The sequence below is a fragment of the Pseudophryne corroboree genome, chromosome 7 (assembly GCF_028390025.1).
Source record: "Pseudophryne corroboree isolate aPseCor3 chromosome 7, aPseCor3.hap2, whole genome shotgun sequence".
Lineage (NCBI taxonomy): Eukaryota > Metazoa > Chordata > Amphibia > Anura > Myobatrachidae > Pseudophryne > Pseudophryne corroboree.
The window spans coordinates 66,094,581-66,111,591 of record NC_086450.1 but is presented as its reverse complement, the minus strand read 5'-3'; the positions used below and the strand labels follow the sequence as shown (position 1 = coordinate 66,111,591).

The 17,011-nt window shown below is 50.3% G+C and overlaps 1 protein-coding gene across 1 annotated transcript in view; it reads right to left on the bottom strand.

Moving 5' to 3' along the window:
* The window catches only part of PCNT (pericentrin), a 474,261-nt gene extending 459,408 nt beyond the window's left edge, over positions 1–14,853 (bottom strand). Inside the window, exon 1 of the mRNA XM_063933256.1 lies at positions 14,532–14,853. Coding sequence (XP_063789326.1) covers positions 14,532–14,588 — 57 coding nt within the window. The 5' untranslated portion in view covers positions 14,589–14,853. The remainder of the gene's footprint in view (positions 1–14,531) is intronic.
* Positions 14,854–17,011: the final 2,158 nt, after the last annotated feature.

Below are 17,011 nucleotides of genomic sequence, written 5' to 3'. Positions count from 1 at the left end.
CCTGGACAGGCACTAATTGATTTGCCGGCTGTCTCATGTCGTCAACAGTTTTTTGCAAATTGCTGACATTATCACTTAATTGTTTAAATACAATCATCCAGTCAGGTGTCGACTCCCTAGGGGGTGACATCACCAACACAGGCAACTGCTCCGCCTCCACATAATTTTCCTCCTCATACATGTCGACACACGCGTACCGACACACAGCACACACACACCGGGAATGCTCTGATAGAGGACAGGACCCCACTTAGCCCTTTGGAGAGACAGAGGGAGTCTGCCAGCACACACCCAGCGCTATATATATATATATATATATATATATATATATATACACAGGGATAACCTTATATAAGTGTTATTCCCTTATAGCTGCTGTTATTATCGTTATTTGCTGCCAAAAATGCCCCCCCCTTCTCTTTTTTACCCTGATTCTGAAGCAGGACTGCAGGGGAGAGTCAGGGAGCCGTCCTTCCAGCGGAGCTGTGAGGGAAAATGGCGCTTGTGTGCTGAGGAGATAGGCTCCGCCCCTTCACGACGTCCTTATCTCCCGCTTTTTTGTGTAAAATGGCAGGGGATTAAAATACATCCATATAGCCCCGGAGCTATATGTGATGTATTCTGTTTTGCCACCTAAGGTATTCTGTTATATTGCGTCTCAGGGCGCTCCCCCCCCCAGCGCCCTGCACCCTCAGTGACCGGAGTGTGAAGTGTGCTGAGAGCAATGGCGCACAGCTGCGGTGCTGTGCGCTACCTTAGTCTGAAGACAGGATGTCTTCTGCCGCCGATTTCACCGGACCTCTTCGTCTCTTCTGGCTCTGTAAGGGGGACGGCGGCGCGGCTCCGGTGACCCATCCAGGCTGAACCTGTGATCGTCCCTCTGGAGCTAGTGTCCAGTAGCCTAAGAAACCCGATCCACTCTGCACTCAGGTGAGTCCGTTTCTTCTCCCCTTAGTCCCACGATGCAGTGAGCCTGTTGCCAGCAGGACTCACTGAAAATAAAAAAAAAACCTAACTAAACTTTTATTCTAAGCAGCTCAGGAGAGCCACCTAGATTGCACCCTTCTCGGCCGGGCACAAAAATCTAACTGGGGCTTGGAGGAGGGTCATAGGGGGAGGAGCCAGTGCACACCACCTGATCCTTAAGCTTTTATTTTGTGCCCTGTCTCCTGCGGAGCCGCTATCCCCATGGTCCTTACGGAGTCCCAGCATCCACTAGGACGTCAGAGAAATATATATTATATATATTATATATATATATATATTATATATATATATATATATATATATATATATATATATATAGACTGCATCCTATTAAATGCTCTATATCACTAAAATATTTTCAGTCAGGGAATCCGACCAAGCCAACCCAGCACTGCATTTCCAGGCTGAGACGATCGCTGGTCGCAGTATAACCACCGTATGTGTGTATATACTTTTTAGGATATTACTCCAGCTTCATATCAGCTGGCTCCTTGAGGGCGGCCGTATCTGGAGACGGTAACGCCACATGATAAGCGTGTGAGCGCCTTATCCACCCTAAGGGGTGTTTCCCAACGCGCCCTACCTTCTGGCGGGAAAAGGTATAACGCCAATATTTGCTATCGGGGTAAACCCACGCCTCATCACACACTTCATTTTATTTTATCTGATTCAGGAAAAACTACGGTAGTTTTTTCACTCCCACATAATACCCATCTTTGTGGTACTTGTAGTATCAGAAATATGTAACAACTCCTTCATTGCCCTTAACGTGTGGCCCTAATGAGGAATACGTTTGTTTATTCACCGTCGACACTGGATTCAGTGTCCGTGTCTGTGTCGACCGACTAAGGTAAACGGGCGTTTTAAACCCCTGACGGTGTTTTTGAGACGTCTGGACCGGTACTAATTGTTTGTCGGCCGTCTCATGTCGTCAACCGACCTTGCAGCGTGTTGACATTATCACGTAATTCCCTAAATAAGCCATCCATTCCGGTGTCGACTCCCTAGAGAGTGACATCACCATTACAGGCAATTGCTCCGCCTCCTCACCAACATCGTCCTCATACATGTCGACACACACGTACCGACACACAGCACACACACAGGGAATGCTCTGATAGAGGACAGGACCCACTAGCCCTTTGGAGAGACAGAGGGAGAGTTTGCCAGCACACACCAAAAACGCTATAATTATATAGGGACAACCTTATATAAGTGTTTTCCCTTATAGCATCTTTATATATATTTCTAACGCCAAATTAATGCCCCCCCTCTCTGTTTTAACCCTGTTTCTGTAGTGCAGTGCAGGGGAGAGCCTGGGAGCCTTCCCTCCAGCCTTTCTGTGAGGGAAAATGGCGCTGTGTGCTGAGGAGATAGGCCCCGCCCCTTTTTCGGTGGGCTCGTCTCCCGCTCTTCAACGGATTCTGGCAGGGGTTAAATATCTCCATATAGCCCCCGGAGGCTATATGTGAGGTATTTTTTGCCAAATAACAGGTTTCCATTGCTGCCCAGGGCGCCCCCCCCCCCAGCGCCCTGCACCCTCAGTGACTGCCGTGTGAAGTGTGCTGAGAGCAATGGCGCACAGCTGCAGTGCTGTGCGCTACCTTAAGAAGACTGAGGAGTCTTCTGCCGCCGATTCTGGACCTTCTTCTCTTTTCAGCATCTGCAAGGGGGCCGGCGGCGCGGCTCCGGTGACCCATCCAGGCTGTACCTGTGATCGTCCCTCTGGAGCTAATGTCCAGTAGCCTAAGAAGCCAATCCATCCTGCACGCAGGTGAGTTCACTTCTTCTCCCCTAAGTCCCTCGATGCAGTGATCCTGTTGCCAGCAGGACTCACTGTAAAATAAAAAACCTAAACTAAACTTTTCTAAGCAGCTCTTTAGGAGAGCCACCTAGATTGCACCCTTCTCGGCCGGGCACAAAAACCTAACTGAGGCTTGGAGGAGGGTCATAGGGGGAGGAGCCAGTGCACACCACCTGATCCTAAAGCTTAACTTTTGTGCCCTGTCTCCTGCGGAGCTGCTATTCCCCATGGTCCTTTCAGGAACCCCAGCATCCACTAGGACGATAGAGAAAGTGGGGTACCTGTGCAGTAGAGTGTCCATGCCAGCGGCGCAGTCCGTCTCCTGGTACCGCGATTTACCGGCGGGTCCCACCTGGGGGACCCCTTACCTCCTCCCTGATGTGCAGCCACGCGATCCTGGAGAGCGTCAGCGGCGGTATGCCGGTGGACCTCCGCTGCAAGTACCCGGGAACCCGACTGCGGGAGTTTGCAGCGCTGCTAGGGAGGTGATAGAGCCGCAGCACAGCATGTCATAATGGCTCTTGAAGTCTTCTAAAAAAGCTCTTTTCAGGGCTGCCTAGCGCAGCCCCCCTGTTAAGTGACCTGCTATGCAGGCGCCAACTTACAAACTGAGCTCCTGTGCATGGGCGGGGTTTAGAGGAGGCCATGCAATGCATCCTGGGAACAGTCAAAGGTTTAGCCTGTTGGTGCCTCGGATCAAGATCCAACTCTACACCCCGATGTTATTCCCTGTGGAGTCTCAGTGTACTCCGCTGCAGAAATAATGTTACACATGCTATTAAAATAACATTACATAAACAAAAAGGAGGGGTTAATATGTATTAGACACGATGCTCAGAATCTCAAGTCACCCCGATGACCCTTTGTCATAATGCATTCAAAAATGTTTTGGGTTTTTTTTGTTTGTTTTTTTGTCTGTGGGAAGAAAAACTCACAGAAACTCCACACAGATAGAATCCCTGTTCAGAACTGAACCCATGACCTCATAGTGTTGCTGCATGATCTTTGTCATGCTAGGTTTCTAAAAATTAGGGACATTTCCAGTAGGCTACAACTAAACTAAAAACTGCACTTGAGATTTGGAAACAGATCATAATTACGTACACATGCAAAATCTAAAAATTTAGATTACTAGTGTAACGCAATGACTTCTTCCGCATGGACTTTTGACGTTTCCTGGGAGAGATGATGTGCTACCGATGTATCCAAACATAACAAATATCATGGAGCAACAGATAGTTAGCACTGGAGCCTTGCAGTGCTGGGGTCATGGATTAGATTGTGACCACGGCTCTATCTGTGTGGGGTTTCTGTTGGTTTCATCCCGCAGTGCAGAAAACATCCTGGTAGTTTATCTTCTGACAAAAATGGACCCCATAGGTTCTGTATCTGGGGCAGGAGATGTTGTGAATTATTGCAAATTATCTGTAAAATGCTTGATTACATGACTGGCACTATATGAATGATATAATAAAATCATAATGCAGAAGTAATTAGGAAAAAAGGGTTAAAACCAAACAGGAATAGTTATGCTTGGCACACACCTAGTCGACTTTGCAGCAGGTTTGCAGTCGCATCGACAGAGCTGACGATTCGGGTAAGCATAAACACTTACCGCCTGGATCTGATAGTGATCGTCCAACAGTGCAAACCTGAGGTATGCCTGATGCGTCGACCAAATGGGAATGTGGAGGTAAGCATCCATGATGTCCAGCGACACCAGGAACTCCCCCTCCGTCAGTCCTGAGATGACAGCTCTCAGAGATTCCATCTTGAATTTGAACTCCCTGAGATAAGGGTTCAAAGACTTTAAGTTTAGACTAGGTCGTACCGAAGCATCCGGTTTTGGTACTACAAAAGGTTCGAATAATAACCCTTGTTCCACTGTTGAGGTGGAACTGGAACAATGACCTCTGACACCATCAATTTTCTGATGGCCTCCAGAAGAATTGTCCTGTCCGCCAGCAGAGCTGGCAAGCCTGACTTGAAGAAACAGCGAGGTGGGGGATATTGGAACTCCAGTCTGTACCCCCTGGACACTATATCCAGGACCCAGGGGTCCAGGCCAGACGACACCCAGACATGGCTGAACAGCCGGAGTCTTGCCCCCACCCAGAGGCGTAACTAGGGTAGGGCAAGCAGGGCACGTGCCCTGGGCGCCGTGACAGGCACAGCTAAGGGGGGCGCCCGCGTCGCCGTCCAGGACATCGATTCCACCCACAGCCGCCACCACTGCCTGCACGTTTCGCCGCCAAGCAATTCCCGCTGCGGTGCTCGGCGGCGTTACTGCAGCAGCTCCTAGCCTCCCTCCTTGCTAGGGCTGCTGCCAGGAGCGTGACCGAGATGCCAGCGTCACGCTCCCTGAGCTTCTGCCTGCCGCTGAGAGGTGAGGAGGGGGAAGTGGGGGGACACTAGACAGTGACACACAAAGAGACTACCCCCCCTCTTCCTATTCTAGGCCTCGCTTTGTTTATAGTATTATAGTATACCCCTCTAACCCTATTCTATGCCGCTCTTTGTTTATAGTATAGTATACCCCCCCCTTACCCCTATGCCTAAGAGAAGCATAGAATAGAGGTAGAGGGGTATACTATAAACAAAGAGAGGCATAGAATAGGGGTAGAGGGGTATACTATAATACTATAAACAAAGAGAGGCATAGAATAGGGGTAGAGGGGTATACTATAACACTATAAACAAAGAGAGGCATAGAATAGGGGGAGGGGGGGTATACTATACACCACAAAGAGGCATAGAAGGGGGGGTATACTATACACGAAGAGAGGCATAGAATAGGGGGAGGTATACAAAAAGAGAGGCATAGAATAGGGGGGGGTATACACAAAGCAGAGGCAAGTCGCCCCCGCTACTGTTGTTGCAGTCAAAAGACGTTCACATAGTTCCATAGTGCATAAATTCGGAATAAGGACAATTATAGAGGTATACAAGTCTGCCAGGGTGGTCACAACAAAAATTTCCGGTACACACAGAGATAGATAGATAGATAGATAGATAGATAGATAGATAGATAGATAGATAGATAGATAAGAATTTACTTACCGATAATTCTATTTCTCGGAGTCCGTAGTGGATGCTGGGGTTCCTGAAAGGACCATGGGGAATAGCGGCTCCGCAGGAGACAGGGCACAAAAAGTAAAGCTTTAGGATCAGGTGGTGTGCACTGGCTCCTCCCCCTATGACCCTCCTCCAAGCCTCAGTTAGGTACTGTGCCCGGACGAGCGTACACAATAAGGAAGGATTTATGAATCCCGGGTAAGACTCATACCAGCCACACCAATCACACTGTACAACCTGTGATCTGAACCCAGTTAACAGTATGATAACAGCGGAGCCTCTGAAAGGATGGCTCACAACAATAATAACCCGATTTTTGTAACTATGTACAAGTAATGCAGATAATCCGCACTTGGGATGGGCGCCCAGCATCCACTACGGACTCCGAGAAATAGAATTATCGGTAAGTAAATTCTTATTTTCTCTATCGTCCTAGTGGATGCTGGGGTTCCTGAAAGGACCATGGGGATTATACCAAAGCACCCAAACGGGCGGGAGAGTGCGGATGACTCTGCAGCACCGAATGAGAGAACTCCAGGTCCTCCTTAGCCAGGGTATCAAATTTGTAGGATTTTACAAACGTGTTTGCCCCTGACTAAATAGCCGCTCGGCAAAGTTGTAAAGCCGAGACCCCTCGGGCAGCCGCCCAAGATGAGCCCACCTTCCTTGTGGAATGGGCATTTACATATTTTGGCTGTGGCAGGCCTGCCACAGAATGTGCAAGCTGAATTGTATTACACATCCAACTAGCAAAAGTCTGCTTAAAAGCAAGAGCACCCAGTTTGTTGGGTGCATACAGGATAACAGCAAGTCAGTTTTCCTGACTCCAGCCGTCCTGGAACCTATATTTTCAGGGCCCTGACCACATCTAGCAACTTGGAGTCCTCCAAGTCCCTAGTAGGCGCAAGACACCACAATAAGCTGGTTCAGGTGAAACACTGACACCACCTTAGGGAGAGAACTGGGGACGAGTCCGCAGCTCTGCCCTGTCCGAATGGACAAACAGATATGGGCTTTTTTGAGAAAAAAAACACCAATTTGACACTCGCCTGGTCCAGGCCAGGTCCAAGAGCATGTTCACTTTTCATGTGAGATGCTTCAAATCCACAGATTTGACTGGTTTCAAACCAATGTGTTTTGAGGAATCCCAGAACTACGTTGAGATCCCACAGTGCCACTGGAGGCACAAAAGGGGGTTGTATATGCAATACTCCCTTGACAAACTTCTGGACTTCAGGAACTGAAGCCAATTCTTTCTGGAAGAAAAATCGACAGGGCCGAAATTTGAACCTTAATGGACCCCAATTTGAGGCCCATAGACACTCCTGTTTGCAAGAAATGCAGGAATCGACCGAGTTGAAATTTCTTCGTGGGGCCTTCCTGGCCTCACACCACGCAACATATTTTCGCCACATGTGGTGATAATGTTGTGCGGTCACCTCCTTTCTGGCTTTGACCAGGGTAGGAATGACCTCTTCCTGAATGCCTTTTCCCTTAGGATCCGGCGTTCCACCGCCATGCCGTCAAACGCAGCTGCGGTAAGTCTTGGAACAGACATGGTACTTGCTGAAACAAGTCCCTTCTTAGCGGCAGAGGCCATAAGTCCTCTGTGAGCATCTCTTGAAGTTCCGGGTACCAAGTCCTTCTTGGCCAATCCGGAGCCATGAGTATAGTTCTTACTCCTCTACGTCTTATAATTCTCAGTACCTTAGGTATGAAAAGCAGAGGATGGAACACATACACCGACTGGTACACCCACGGTGTTACCAGAACGTCCACAGCTATTGCCTGAGGGTCTCTTAACCTGGCGCAATACCTGTCCCGTTTTTTGTTCAGACGGGACGCCATCATGTCCACCTTTGGTAATTCCCAACGGTTTACAATTATGTGGAAAACTTCCCCATGAAGTTCCCACTCTGCCGGGTGGAGGTCGTGCCTACTGAGGAAGTCTGCTTCCCAGTTTCCATTCCCGGAATGAAACACTGCTGACAGTGCTATCACATGATTTTCCGCCCAGCGAAAAGTCCTTCCAGTTTTTGCCACTGCCCTCCTGCTTCTTGTGCCGCCCTGTCTATTTACGTGGGCGACTGCCGTGATGTTTTATCCCACTGGATCAATACCGGCTGACCTTGAAGCAGAGGTCTTGCTAAGCTTAGAGCATTATAAATTTACCTTTAGCTATATTTATGTGGAGAAAAGTCTCCAGACTTGATCACACTCCCTGGAAATTTTTTCCTTGTGTGACTGCTCCCCAGCCTCTCGGGCTGGCCTCCGTGGTCACCAACATCCAAAACTGAATGCCGAATCTGCGGCCCTCTAGAAGATGAGCACTCTGTAACCACCACAGGAGAGACACCCTTGTCCTTGGATATAGGGTTATCCGCTGATGCATCTGAAGATGCGATCCGGACCATTTGTCCAGCAGATCCCACTGAAAAGTTCTTGCATGAAATCTGCCGACTGGAATTGCTTCGAAGGAAGTCACCATTTTTTTACCATGGCCCTTGTGCAATGATGCACTGATTTTAGGAGGTTCCTGACTAGCTCGGATAACTCCCTGGGTTTCTCTTCCGGGAGAAACACCTTTTTCTGAGCTGTGTCCAGAATCATCCCTAAGCACAGGAGACTTGTTGTCGGGATCAGCTGCGATTTTGGAATATTTAGAATCCACCCCTGCTGTTGTAACAGTATCCGAGATAGTGCTACTCCGACCTCCAACTGTTCCCTGGACTTTGCCCTTATCAGGAGATCGTCCAAGTAAGGGATAATTAAGACGCCTTTTCTTCGAAGAAGAACCATCATTTCGGCCATTACCTTGGTAAAGACCCGGGGTGCCGTAGACAATCCAAACGGCAGCGTCTGAAACTGATAGTGACAGTTCTGTACCACGAACCTGAGGTACCCTTAGTGATAAGGGCAAATTTGGGACATGGCCCGGTTCGTTATCACTGCTCTGAGTGACTCCATCTTGATTTGAACCTTTGTAAGTGTTCAAATTTTTTTTTTTTTTTTTTTTTTTTTAGATTTAGAATAGGTCTCACCTAGCCTTCTGGCTTCAGTACCACAATATAGTGTGGAATAATACCCCTTTTCTTGTTGTAGGAGGGGTAATTTAATTATCACCTGCTGGGAATACAGCTCGTGAATTTTTTCCCATACTGCCTCCTTGTCGGAGGGAGACCTTGGTAAAGCAGACTTCAGGAGCCTGCGCAGGGGAAACGTCTCGACATTCCAAACTGTACCCCTGGGATACTACTTGTAGGATCCAGGGGTCCTGTACGGTCTCAGCGTCATGCTGAGAGCTTGTCAGAAGCGGTGGAACGCTTCTGTTCCTGGGAATGGGCTGCCTGCTGCAGTCTTCTTCCCTTTCCTCTATCCCTGGGCAGATATGACTCTTATAGGGACGAAAGGACTGAAGCTGAAAAGACGGTGTCTTTTTCTGCAGAGATGTGACTTAGGGTAAAAACGGTGGATTTTCCAGCAGTTGCCGTGGCCACCAGGTCCGATGGACCGACCCCAAATAACTCCTCTTCCTTTATACGGCAATACACCTTTGTGTCGTTTGGAATCTGCATCACCTGACCACTGTCGTGTCCATAAACATCTTCTGGCAGATATGGACATCGCACTTACTCTTGATGCCAGAGTGCAAATATCCCTCTGTGCATCTCGCATATATAGAAATACATCCTTTAAATGCTCTATAGTCAATAAAATACTGTCCCTGTCAAGGGTATCAATATTTTTAGTCAGGGAATCCGACCAAGCCACCCCAGCTCTGCACATCCAGGCTGAGGCGATCGCTGGTCGCAGTATAACACCAGTATGTGTGTATATACTTTTTATGATATTTTTCCAGCCTCCTGTCAGCTGGCTCCTTGAGGACGGCCCTATCTATAGACGGTACCGCCACTTGTTCTGATAAGCGTGTGAGCGCCTTATCCACCCTAAGGGGTGTTTCCCAACGCGCCCTAACTTCTGGCGGGAAAGGGTATACCGCCCATATTTTCTATCGGGGGGAACCCACGCATCATCACACACTTCATTTAATTTATCTGATTCAGGAAAAACTACGGTAGTTTTTTCACATCCCACATAATACCCTCTTTTGTGGTACTTGTAGTATCAGAAATATGTAACACCTCCTTCATTGCCCTTAACGTGTGGCCCTAATAAGGAATACGTTTGTTTATTCACCGTCGACACTGGATTCAGTGTCCCTGTCTGTGTCTGTGTCGACCGACTAAAGTAAACGGGCGTTTTAAAACCCCTGACGGTGTTTTTGAGACGTCTGGACCGGTACTAATTGTTTGTCGGCCGTCTCATGTCGTCAACCGACCTTGGCGCGTGTTGACATTATCACGTAATTCCCTAAATAAGCCATCCATTCCGGTGTCGACTCCCTAGAGAGTGACATCACCATTACAGGCAATTGCTCCGCCTCCTCACCAACATCGTCCTCATACATGTCGACACACACGTACCGACACACAGCACACACACAGGGAATGCTCTGATAGAGGACAGGACCTACTAGCCCTTTGGAGAGACAGAGGGAGAGTTTGCCAGCACACACCAAAAACGCTATAATTATATAGGGACAACCTTATATAAGTGTTTTCCCTTATAGCATCTTTTTTATATATTTCTAACGCCAAATTAGTGCCCCCCCTCTCTGTTTTAACCCTGTTTCTGTAGTGCAGTGCAGGGGAGAGCCTGGGAGCCTTCCCTCCAGCCTTTCTGTGAGGGAAAATGGCGCTGTGTGCTGAGGAGATAGGCCCCGCCCCTTTTTCGGCGGCCTCGTCTCCCGCTCTTAACGGATTCTGGCAGGGGTTAAATATCTCCATATAGCCCCCGGAGGCTATATGTGAGGTATTTTTAGCCAAAAAAGGTTTTCATTTGCCTCCCAGGGCGCCCCCCTCCCAGCGCCCTGCACCCTCAGTGACTGCCGTGTGAAGTGTGCTGAGAGGAAAATGGCGCACAGCTGCAGTGCTGTGCGCTACCTTAAGAAGACTGAGGAGTCTTCTGCCGCCGATTCTGGACCTCTTCTCGTTTCAGCATCTGCAAGGGGGCCGGCGGCGAGGCTCCGGTGACCATCCAGGCTGTACCTGTGATCGTCCCTCTGGAGCTAATGTCCAGTAGCCAAGAAGCCAATCCATCCTGCACGCAGGTGAGTTCACTTCTTCTCCCCTAAGTCCCTCGTTGCAGTGATCCTGTTGCCAGCAGGACTCACTGTAAAATAAAAAACCTAAGCTAAACTTTTCTAAGCAGCTCTTTAGGAGAGCCACCTAGATTGCACCCTTCTCGGCCGGGCACAAAAATCTAACTGAGGCTTGGAGGAGGGTCATAGGGGGAGGAGCCAGTGCACACCACCTGATCCTAAAGCTTTACTTTTTGTGCCCTGTCTCCTGCGGAGCCGCTATTCCCCATGGTCCTTTCAGGAACCCCAGCATCCACTAGGACGATAGAGAAAGATAGATAGATAGATGTGAAGTTCGGCTCAGTGTGCTACAATGTGAATTTCGGCTCATACATTGTGCTATAATGTGAATTTCGGCTCATACATTGTGCTATAATGTGAATTTCGGCTCATTCAGTGTGCTATAATGTGAATTTCGGCTCATTCAGTGTGCTATAATGTGAATTTCGGCTCATTCAGTGTGCTATAATGTGAATTTCGGCTCATTCTGTGTGCTATAATGTGAATTTCGGCTCATCCTGTGTGCTATAATGTGAATTTTGGCTCATCCTGTGTGCTATAATGTGAATTTTGGCTCGTCCTGTGTGCTATAATGTGAATTTTGGCTCATCCTGTGTGCTATAATGTGAATTTTGGCTCATCCTGTGTGCTATAATGTGAATTTTGGCTCATTCAGTGTGCTATAGGGGGTCATTCCGAGTTGATCGCTAGCTGAATTCGTTCGCTGCGTAACGATGATGCAAAAAACGGCGCAATGTGCACGCACGACGTACTTTCACAACAGCCGATGTGATTTTACACAAGGTCTAGCGAAGCTTTTCAGTCGCACTGCTGGCCGCAGAGTGACTGACAGGAAGAGGGTTTTTCTGGGTGTCAACTGACCATTTTCAGGGAGTGTTCGAAAAAACGCAGGCATGCCAGGAAAAACGCAGGCGTGGCTGACCGAACGCAGGGCGTGTTTGTGATGTCAAATCAGGAACTGAACAGTCTGAAGTGATCGCAAGCGCTGAGTAGGTCTGAAGCTACTCTGAAACTGCACAAAATTATTTTGTAGCCGCTCTGCGATCCTTTCGTTCATACTTCTGCTAAGCTGAAATACACTCCCAGTAGGAGGCGGCATAGCGTTTGCACGGCTGCTAAAAACTGCTAGCGAGCGATCAACTCGGAATACCACCATAATGTGAATTTCAGCTCATACCGTGTGCTAAAATGTGAAAGGTCTAGTTTTAAATAGTATAAGGGGTAGTATAAAGATAGTATAAGGTCTAGTACCAGTATAACCAGTACTAGATAGTATAAGGGGTCCTACTACACTGAAAGACACACACCCTTTTGAGTGACCACGCCCCCTTTTCCGGCGCGCGTAATTACACCCTTCACTTTTCTATACCCTCACTTCAAAACTTCCACTTCGACCACTGCACCTACATCTATACATACACACCCAGACATCTTTATACACAGTGACACCTATTTGTGTAGGAGATGATGATGGTGGTAAGGTGCATGTGGAATTATAAAGAATGTTCCCAGTATGACATGAAACAGCTGGCGTGTCATGTTGGCACTATGGTGGCCAATCCCAATATCGGGAGGATCCCGGGATTTAGGGCCAAAAATGGCAAGGATTCAATCCCGGGATTGGAAGCTCCAATCCCGGGGATTGAGGGATCAGCGTTGAGCGTCCACAGGACGCTCAGACGCTGCCCGGCTTCCTCCTTCCGGGTCCCCAGCGCAGCGTGAGAGGTCACACTGCGCTGTCAGCCGCTGCTGGGAGCCGCCAGCAGCGTCCAAAGTATGTTCCCCTCCCGTCCGCCCCCGGTATATGGTGAGTTATATGTGCGGGGTGGGGCGAGGGGGCGGCCACCTGGGGGCATTGTGCTGGTTATTCACAGGCTCTTGGGACAGGGGGTTTATTGGGCAGGTTAATTTGGGGTAGGGATATGAATCAAATGATGAAACATCTACGATTTACTTCTGGTCGGTCATGTTTTTGGACAGTCCACGCCTGGAAGTGTGACAAATTAGAAACAATCTCTTCTAGGACTGTGTACTGGTTTGGGACGGGCACACCTGGCGCTAGGGAGCGCGCTGGCCAGCAACGGGCACACCTGGCGCTAGGGAGCGCGCTGGCCAGCAACGGGCACACCTGGCGCTAGGGAGCGCGCTGGCCAGCAACGGGCACACCTGGCGCTAGGGAGAGCGCTGGCCAGCAACGGGCACACCTGTGGTGTTTATTGGCTGGGGGCATTGTACTGGTTATTCACAGGCTCTTGGGACAGGGGGTGTATTGGACAGGTTCATTTGGGGTAGGGATATGAATCAAATGATGAAACATCTACGATTTACTTCTGGTCGGTCATGTTTTTGGACAATCCACCCCTGGAAGTGTGACAAATTAGAAACAATCTCTTCTAGGACTGTGTACTGGTTTGGGACGGGCACACCTGGCGTTAGGGAGAGCGCTGGCCAGGGACGGGCACACCTGGCGTTAGGGAGAGCGCTGGCCAGGGACGGGCACACCTGGCGTTAGGGAGAGCGCTGGCCAGGGACGGGCACACCTGGCGCTAAGGACAGCGCTGGCCAGGGACGGGCACACCTGGCGTTAGGGAGAGCGCTGGCCAGGGACGGGCACACCTGGCGTTAGGGAGAGCGCTGGCCAGGGACGGGCACACCTGGCGTTAGGGAGAGCGCTGGCCAGGGACGGGCACACCTGGCGTTAGGGAGAGCGCTGGCCAGGGACGGGCACACCTGGCGTTAGGGAGAGCGCTGGCCAGGGACGGGCACACCTGGCGTTAGGGAGAGCGCTGGCCAGGGACGGGCACACCTGGCGTTAGGGAGAGCGCTGGCCAGGGACGGGCACACCTGGCGCTAGGGAGAGCGCTGGCCAGGGACGGGCACACCTGGCGCTAGGGACAGCGCTGGCCAGCGACGGGCACACCTGGCGTTAGGGAGAGCGCTGGCCAGCGACAGGCACACCTGGCGTTAGGGAGAGCGCTGGCCAGCGACGGGCACACCTGGCGTTAGGGAGAGCGCTGGCCAGCGACGGGCACACCTGGTGCTAGGGACAGCACTGGTCAGGGATAGGGTATACTGGTTATGGACAGGCTCCCCTGGGTAGGGTGTAATGGTTAGGGGTTGGGGGCTGGTTGTCTTCGGGTAGAAAGTACTAGATAGGGACAGACTCTAATGGTTAGGGGAAGTGTGTACTGGCTGGGTGGGGGGGGGGGGGAAGAGTACTGGTTAGAGACAGGTTGCCCTGGCTAGGGGTAAGAGGGTACTGGTTAGAGAATCGGGACTGGCTTTCCTGGTTAGGGTACACTGACTATTGGTACATCTGGGGTAGAGAGCACTGGTTAGGGGTAAGGAGTGCTGGTTAGGGTACATACGGGGTGTAATGATTAGGTGGGGAAAGATCATACACTGTACGATGTCTATGTAGTAACAATAGCGTACATGTCTCACCTTAGCCCGGCCAGCCTGTACCTTCTTCCTGCGCACTTCCTCCGCTGTCCCTTCCATAGTTATTCTAAGTTTTCTCACTAACTGTCACTTACGGCATTCAACATGGCGCCGCCGAGCCCGCCTCATCCGCAAGACGGAGCAGCCAATCGCGGCACAACGCCGACCAATAAGTGACGAGCGCTTACGGCACGACCACGCCCACAGAAAAGATTCGAGCCTCTCTATTCTGATTGGTTGTACTCAAACTTCGCGACCGGCCCCTTGACTCAGGCTCGTCCCCGTTTCTGTGGTAACTGAGCTCACGACTGACGCTGAGTGGAGAGCGCTGGTGTTCATTAGAGGGCTATGTGACACGCCCCGTAGCGTTATCAGCCAATCCGGTGATCGCAGGGGACAACCCGGGAAATATGTTTCACGCACAACGGAAAATAAAGTGTAAACAAACCTTGTGACAATGACTACTGAGGGTGTTGTCCATAGCAGCCAATTACATTCTAGCAGAGGTGTATCTAGAGGTCCGAGCGCCCCTGGCAAAGTAAGGGACTGGCGCCCCCCCATATTTATAATGGCGAAGGCTGAAAAAAGCGCGTGGCCACTCAATAGTACCCCAAATTCAAATTACACCACACAGTAGTGCCCCTTACTTACATTACACTGCATTACATTCATCTAAGTGTGAAGAAATGATGTATTTTGGAAGGTGAATAGTCAGAAGGTATCTACAGCCATTATAGCGGTTTGTGGCACACACATAGTCACTGCAGGGGCTATGTAGCCTCCAGTTACGGAATGAGCAAGAAGTCGGTAATGAATGGGTTAATAATCCTAGAACTTGGTATTATTAAAGGCAACAGGTAAAGAGCAACAACTCGCAGCCATAATGTCAAGTGATTAGGGCAGGAGCTGAGCAGCTGATATACCCAGGGCTGGCACGAGCAAAAAAACTTTGGTAAGTGAATATATATTTTGGCGCCCCTTAGTGAAATATATTAGGGCATGGCTTCATATGGAATAGTATCGTACCAATGCACACGGAGGGAGGCGGCAACGGTGGGCAGTGAGACGGTACGTTTATAGTTTACTTTTTATGGCACTGGGCAGCAGGCAACCCCCTCCTCTCAGCCAACAGCTGCCTAATCACCAGCAGCAGGCACATGGCACAGAAAGTACACAGCAGGCACTCACATCAGACTGGGAGCAGAAGCACAGTGCCCAGCAGAGCTCCTATGTTCTTTCCGGCCATGTGACCCTCCTCCCTAGCTCCGTCCACTCCGGCTCTCTCTGTCATAGGTACGTACTTGTGGGCAAGGTGATAGACGTGTGCAGTCATCCGAGCATTACAGTGCTGACTGCGGTGCTTATTGCGAACATGGATGTTGGGCAGGGACTCTTCTGGCCAGTAGCTCACCGATCCTCCCGGACTCTGCCTGCAGGGGTATCCTGCCGTCTCTCCCCACAGAACCCGCCCAGCACCGACTCACTCTCTTCCCTGCGTCTGCACTCATTGTCCCCCTGCACCTACACTCTCTCCCCAGCACCTGCACTCTCTCCTCTGCACTCTCTCCCTTGCATCTACACTCTCTCACTGCACCTGCAGTCTCTCTCTTGCGCCTGCACTCTCACCCTGCGCCTACACTCCCTCCCCTGTGCCTGCACCTACATTCGCTCCCCGACACCTACATTCTCTCCCCTGTGCCTTCACTCCCTCCCCTGTGCCTGTACCTACACTCCCCTGTGTCCAAGTCCCTCCCCTATGCCTGCACTCTCTCCCCTATGCTTGCACTCTCTACCCTTCACCTCATCAGACCTGGTGCTCTTTGCAGCCGCATACTCTGCCTAATGGTAGAACCGGCATTTGATACTGTATTGCACTCTGAAAGCAGGGACATAGTAAAGGTGGGTACACACTGGACGATATATCGGGCGTTCTATTGAATGGCCGATATATCGCGGGTCCGTCGGCCAAAGTGTACGGCCGATATGTCTGTTGTGAACTCCGTCGTTCACAGACATATCGCGTCAGCCATGCAGCACAGCCTACGGCCAATATATCTGCTGATATATTGGCGCATCGCTGTGTGTGTACGGGCGACCAGCCGGCCCCCCGTACACATGCTGCAGTGGCCGGCGGTGATTGACAGCTGAACTGGGCGGGAGTGTGTACACGCCCGCCCAGTTCATGACGTCAGTCCCCGACGGATCGGGCAGTGGCCCTCATTCCGAGTTGTTCGCTCGCTAGCTGCATTTAGCAGCATTGCATACGCTAAGCCGCCGCCTACTGGGAGTGAATCTTAGCTTATCAAAATTGCGAACGAAAGATTAGCAGAATTGCGAATAGACACTTCTTAGCAGTTTCTGAGTAGCTCCACACTTACTCTGCCACTGCGATCAGTTCAGTCAGTTTCGTTCCTGGTTTGACGTCACAAACACACCCAGCGTTCGCCCAGACACTCCTCCGTTTCTCCAGCCACTCCCGCGTT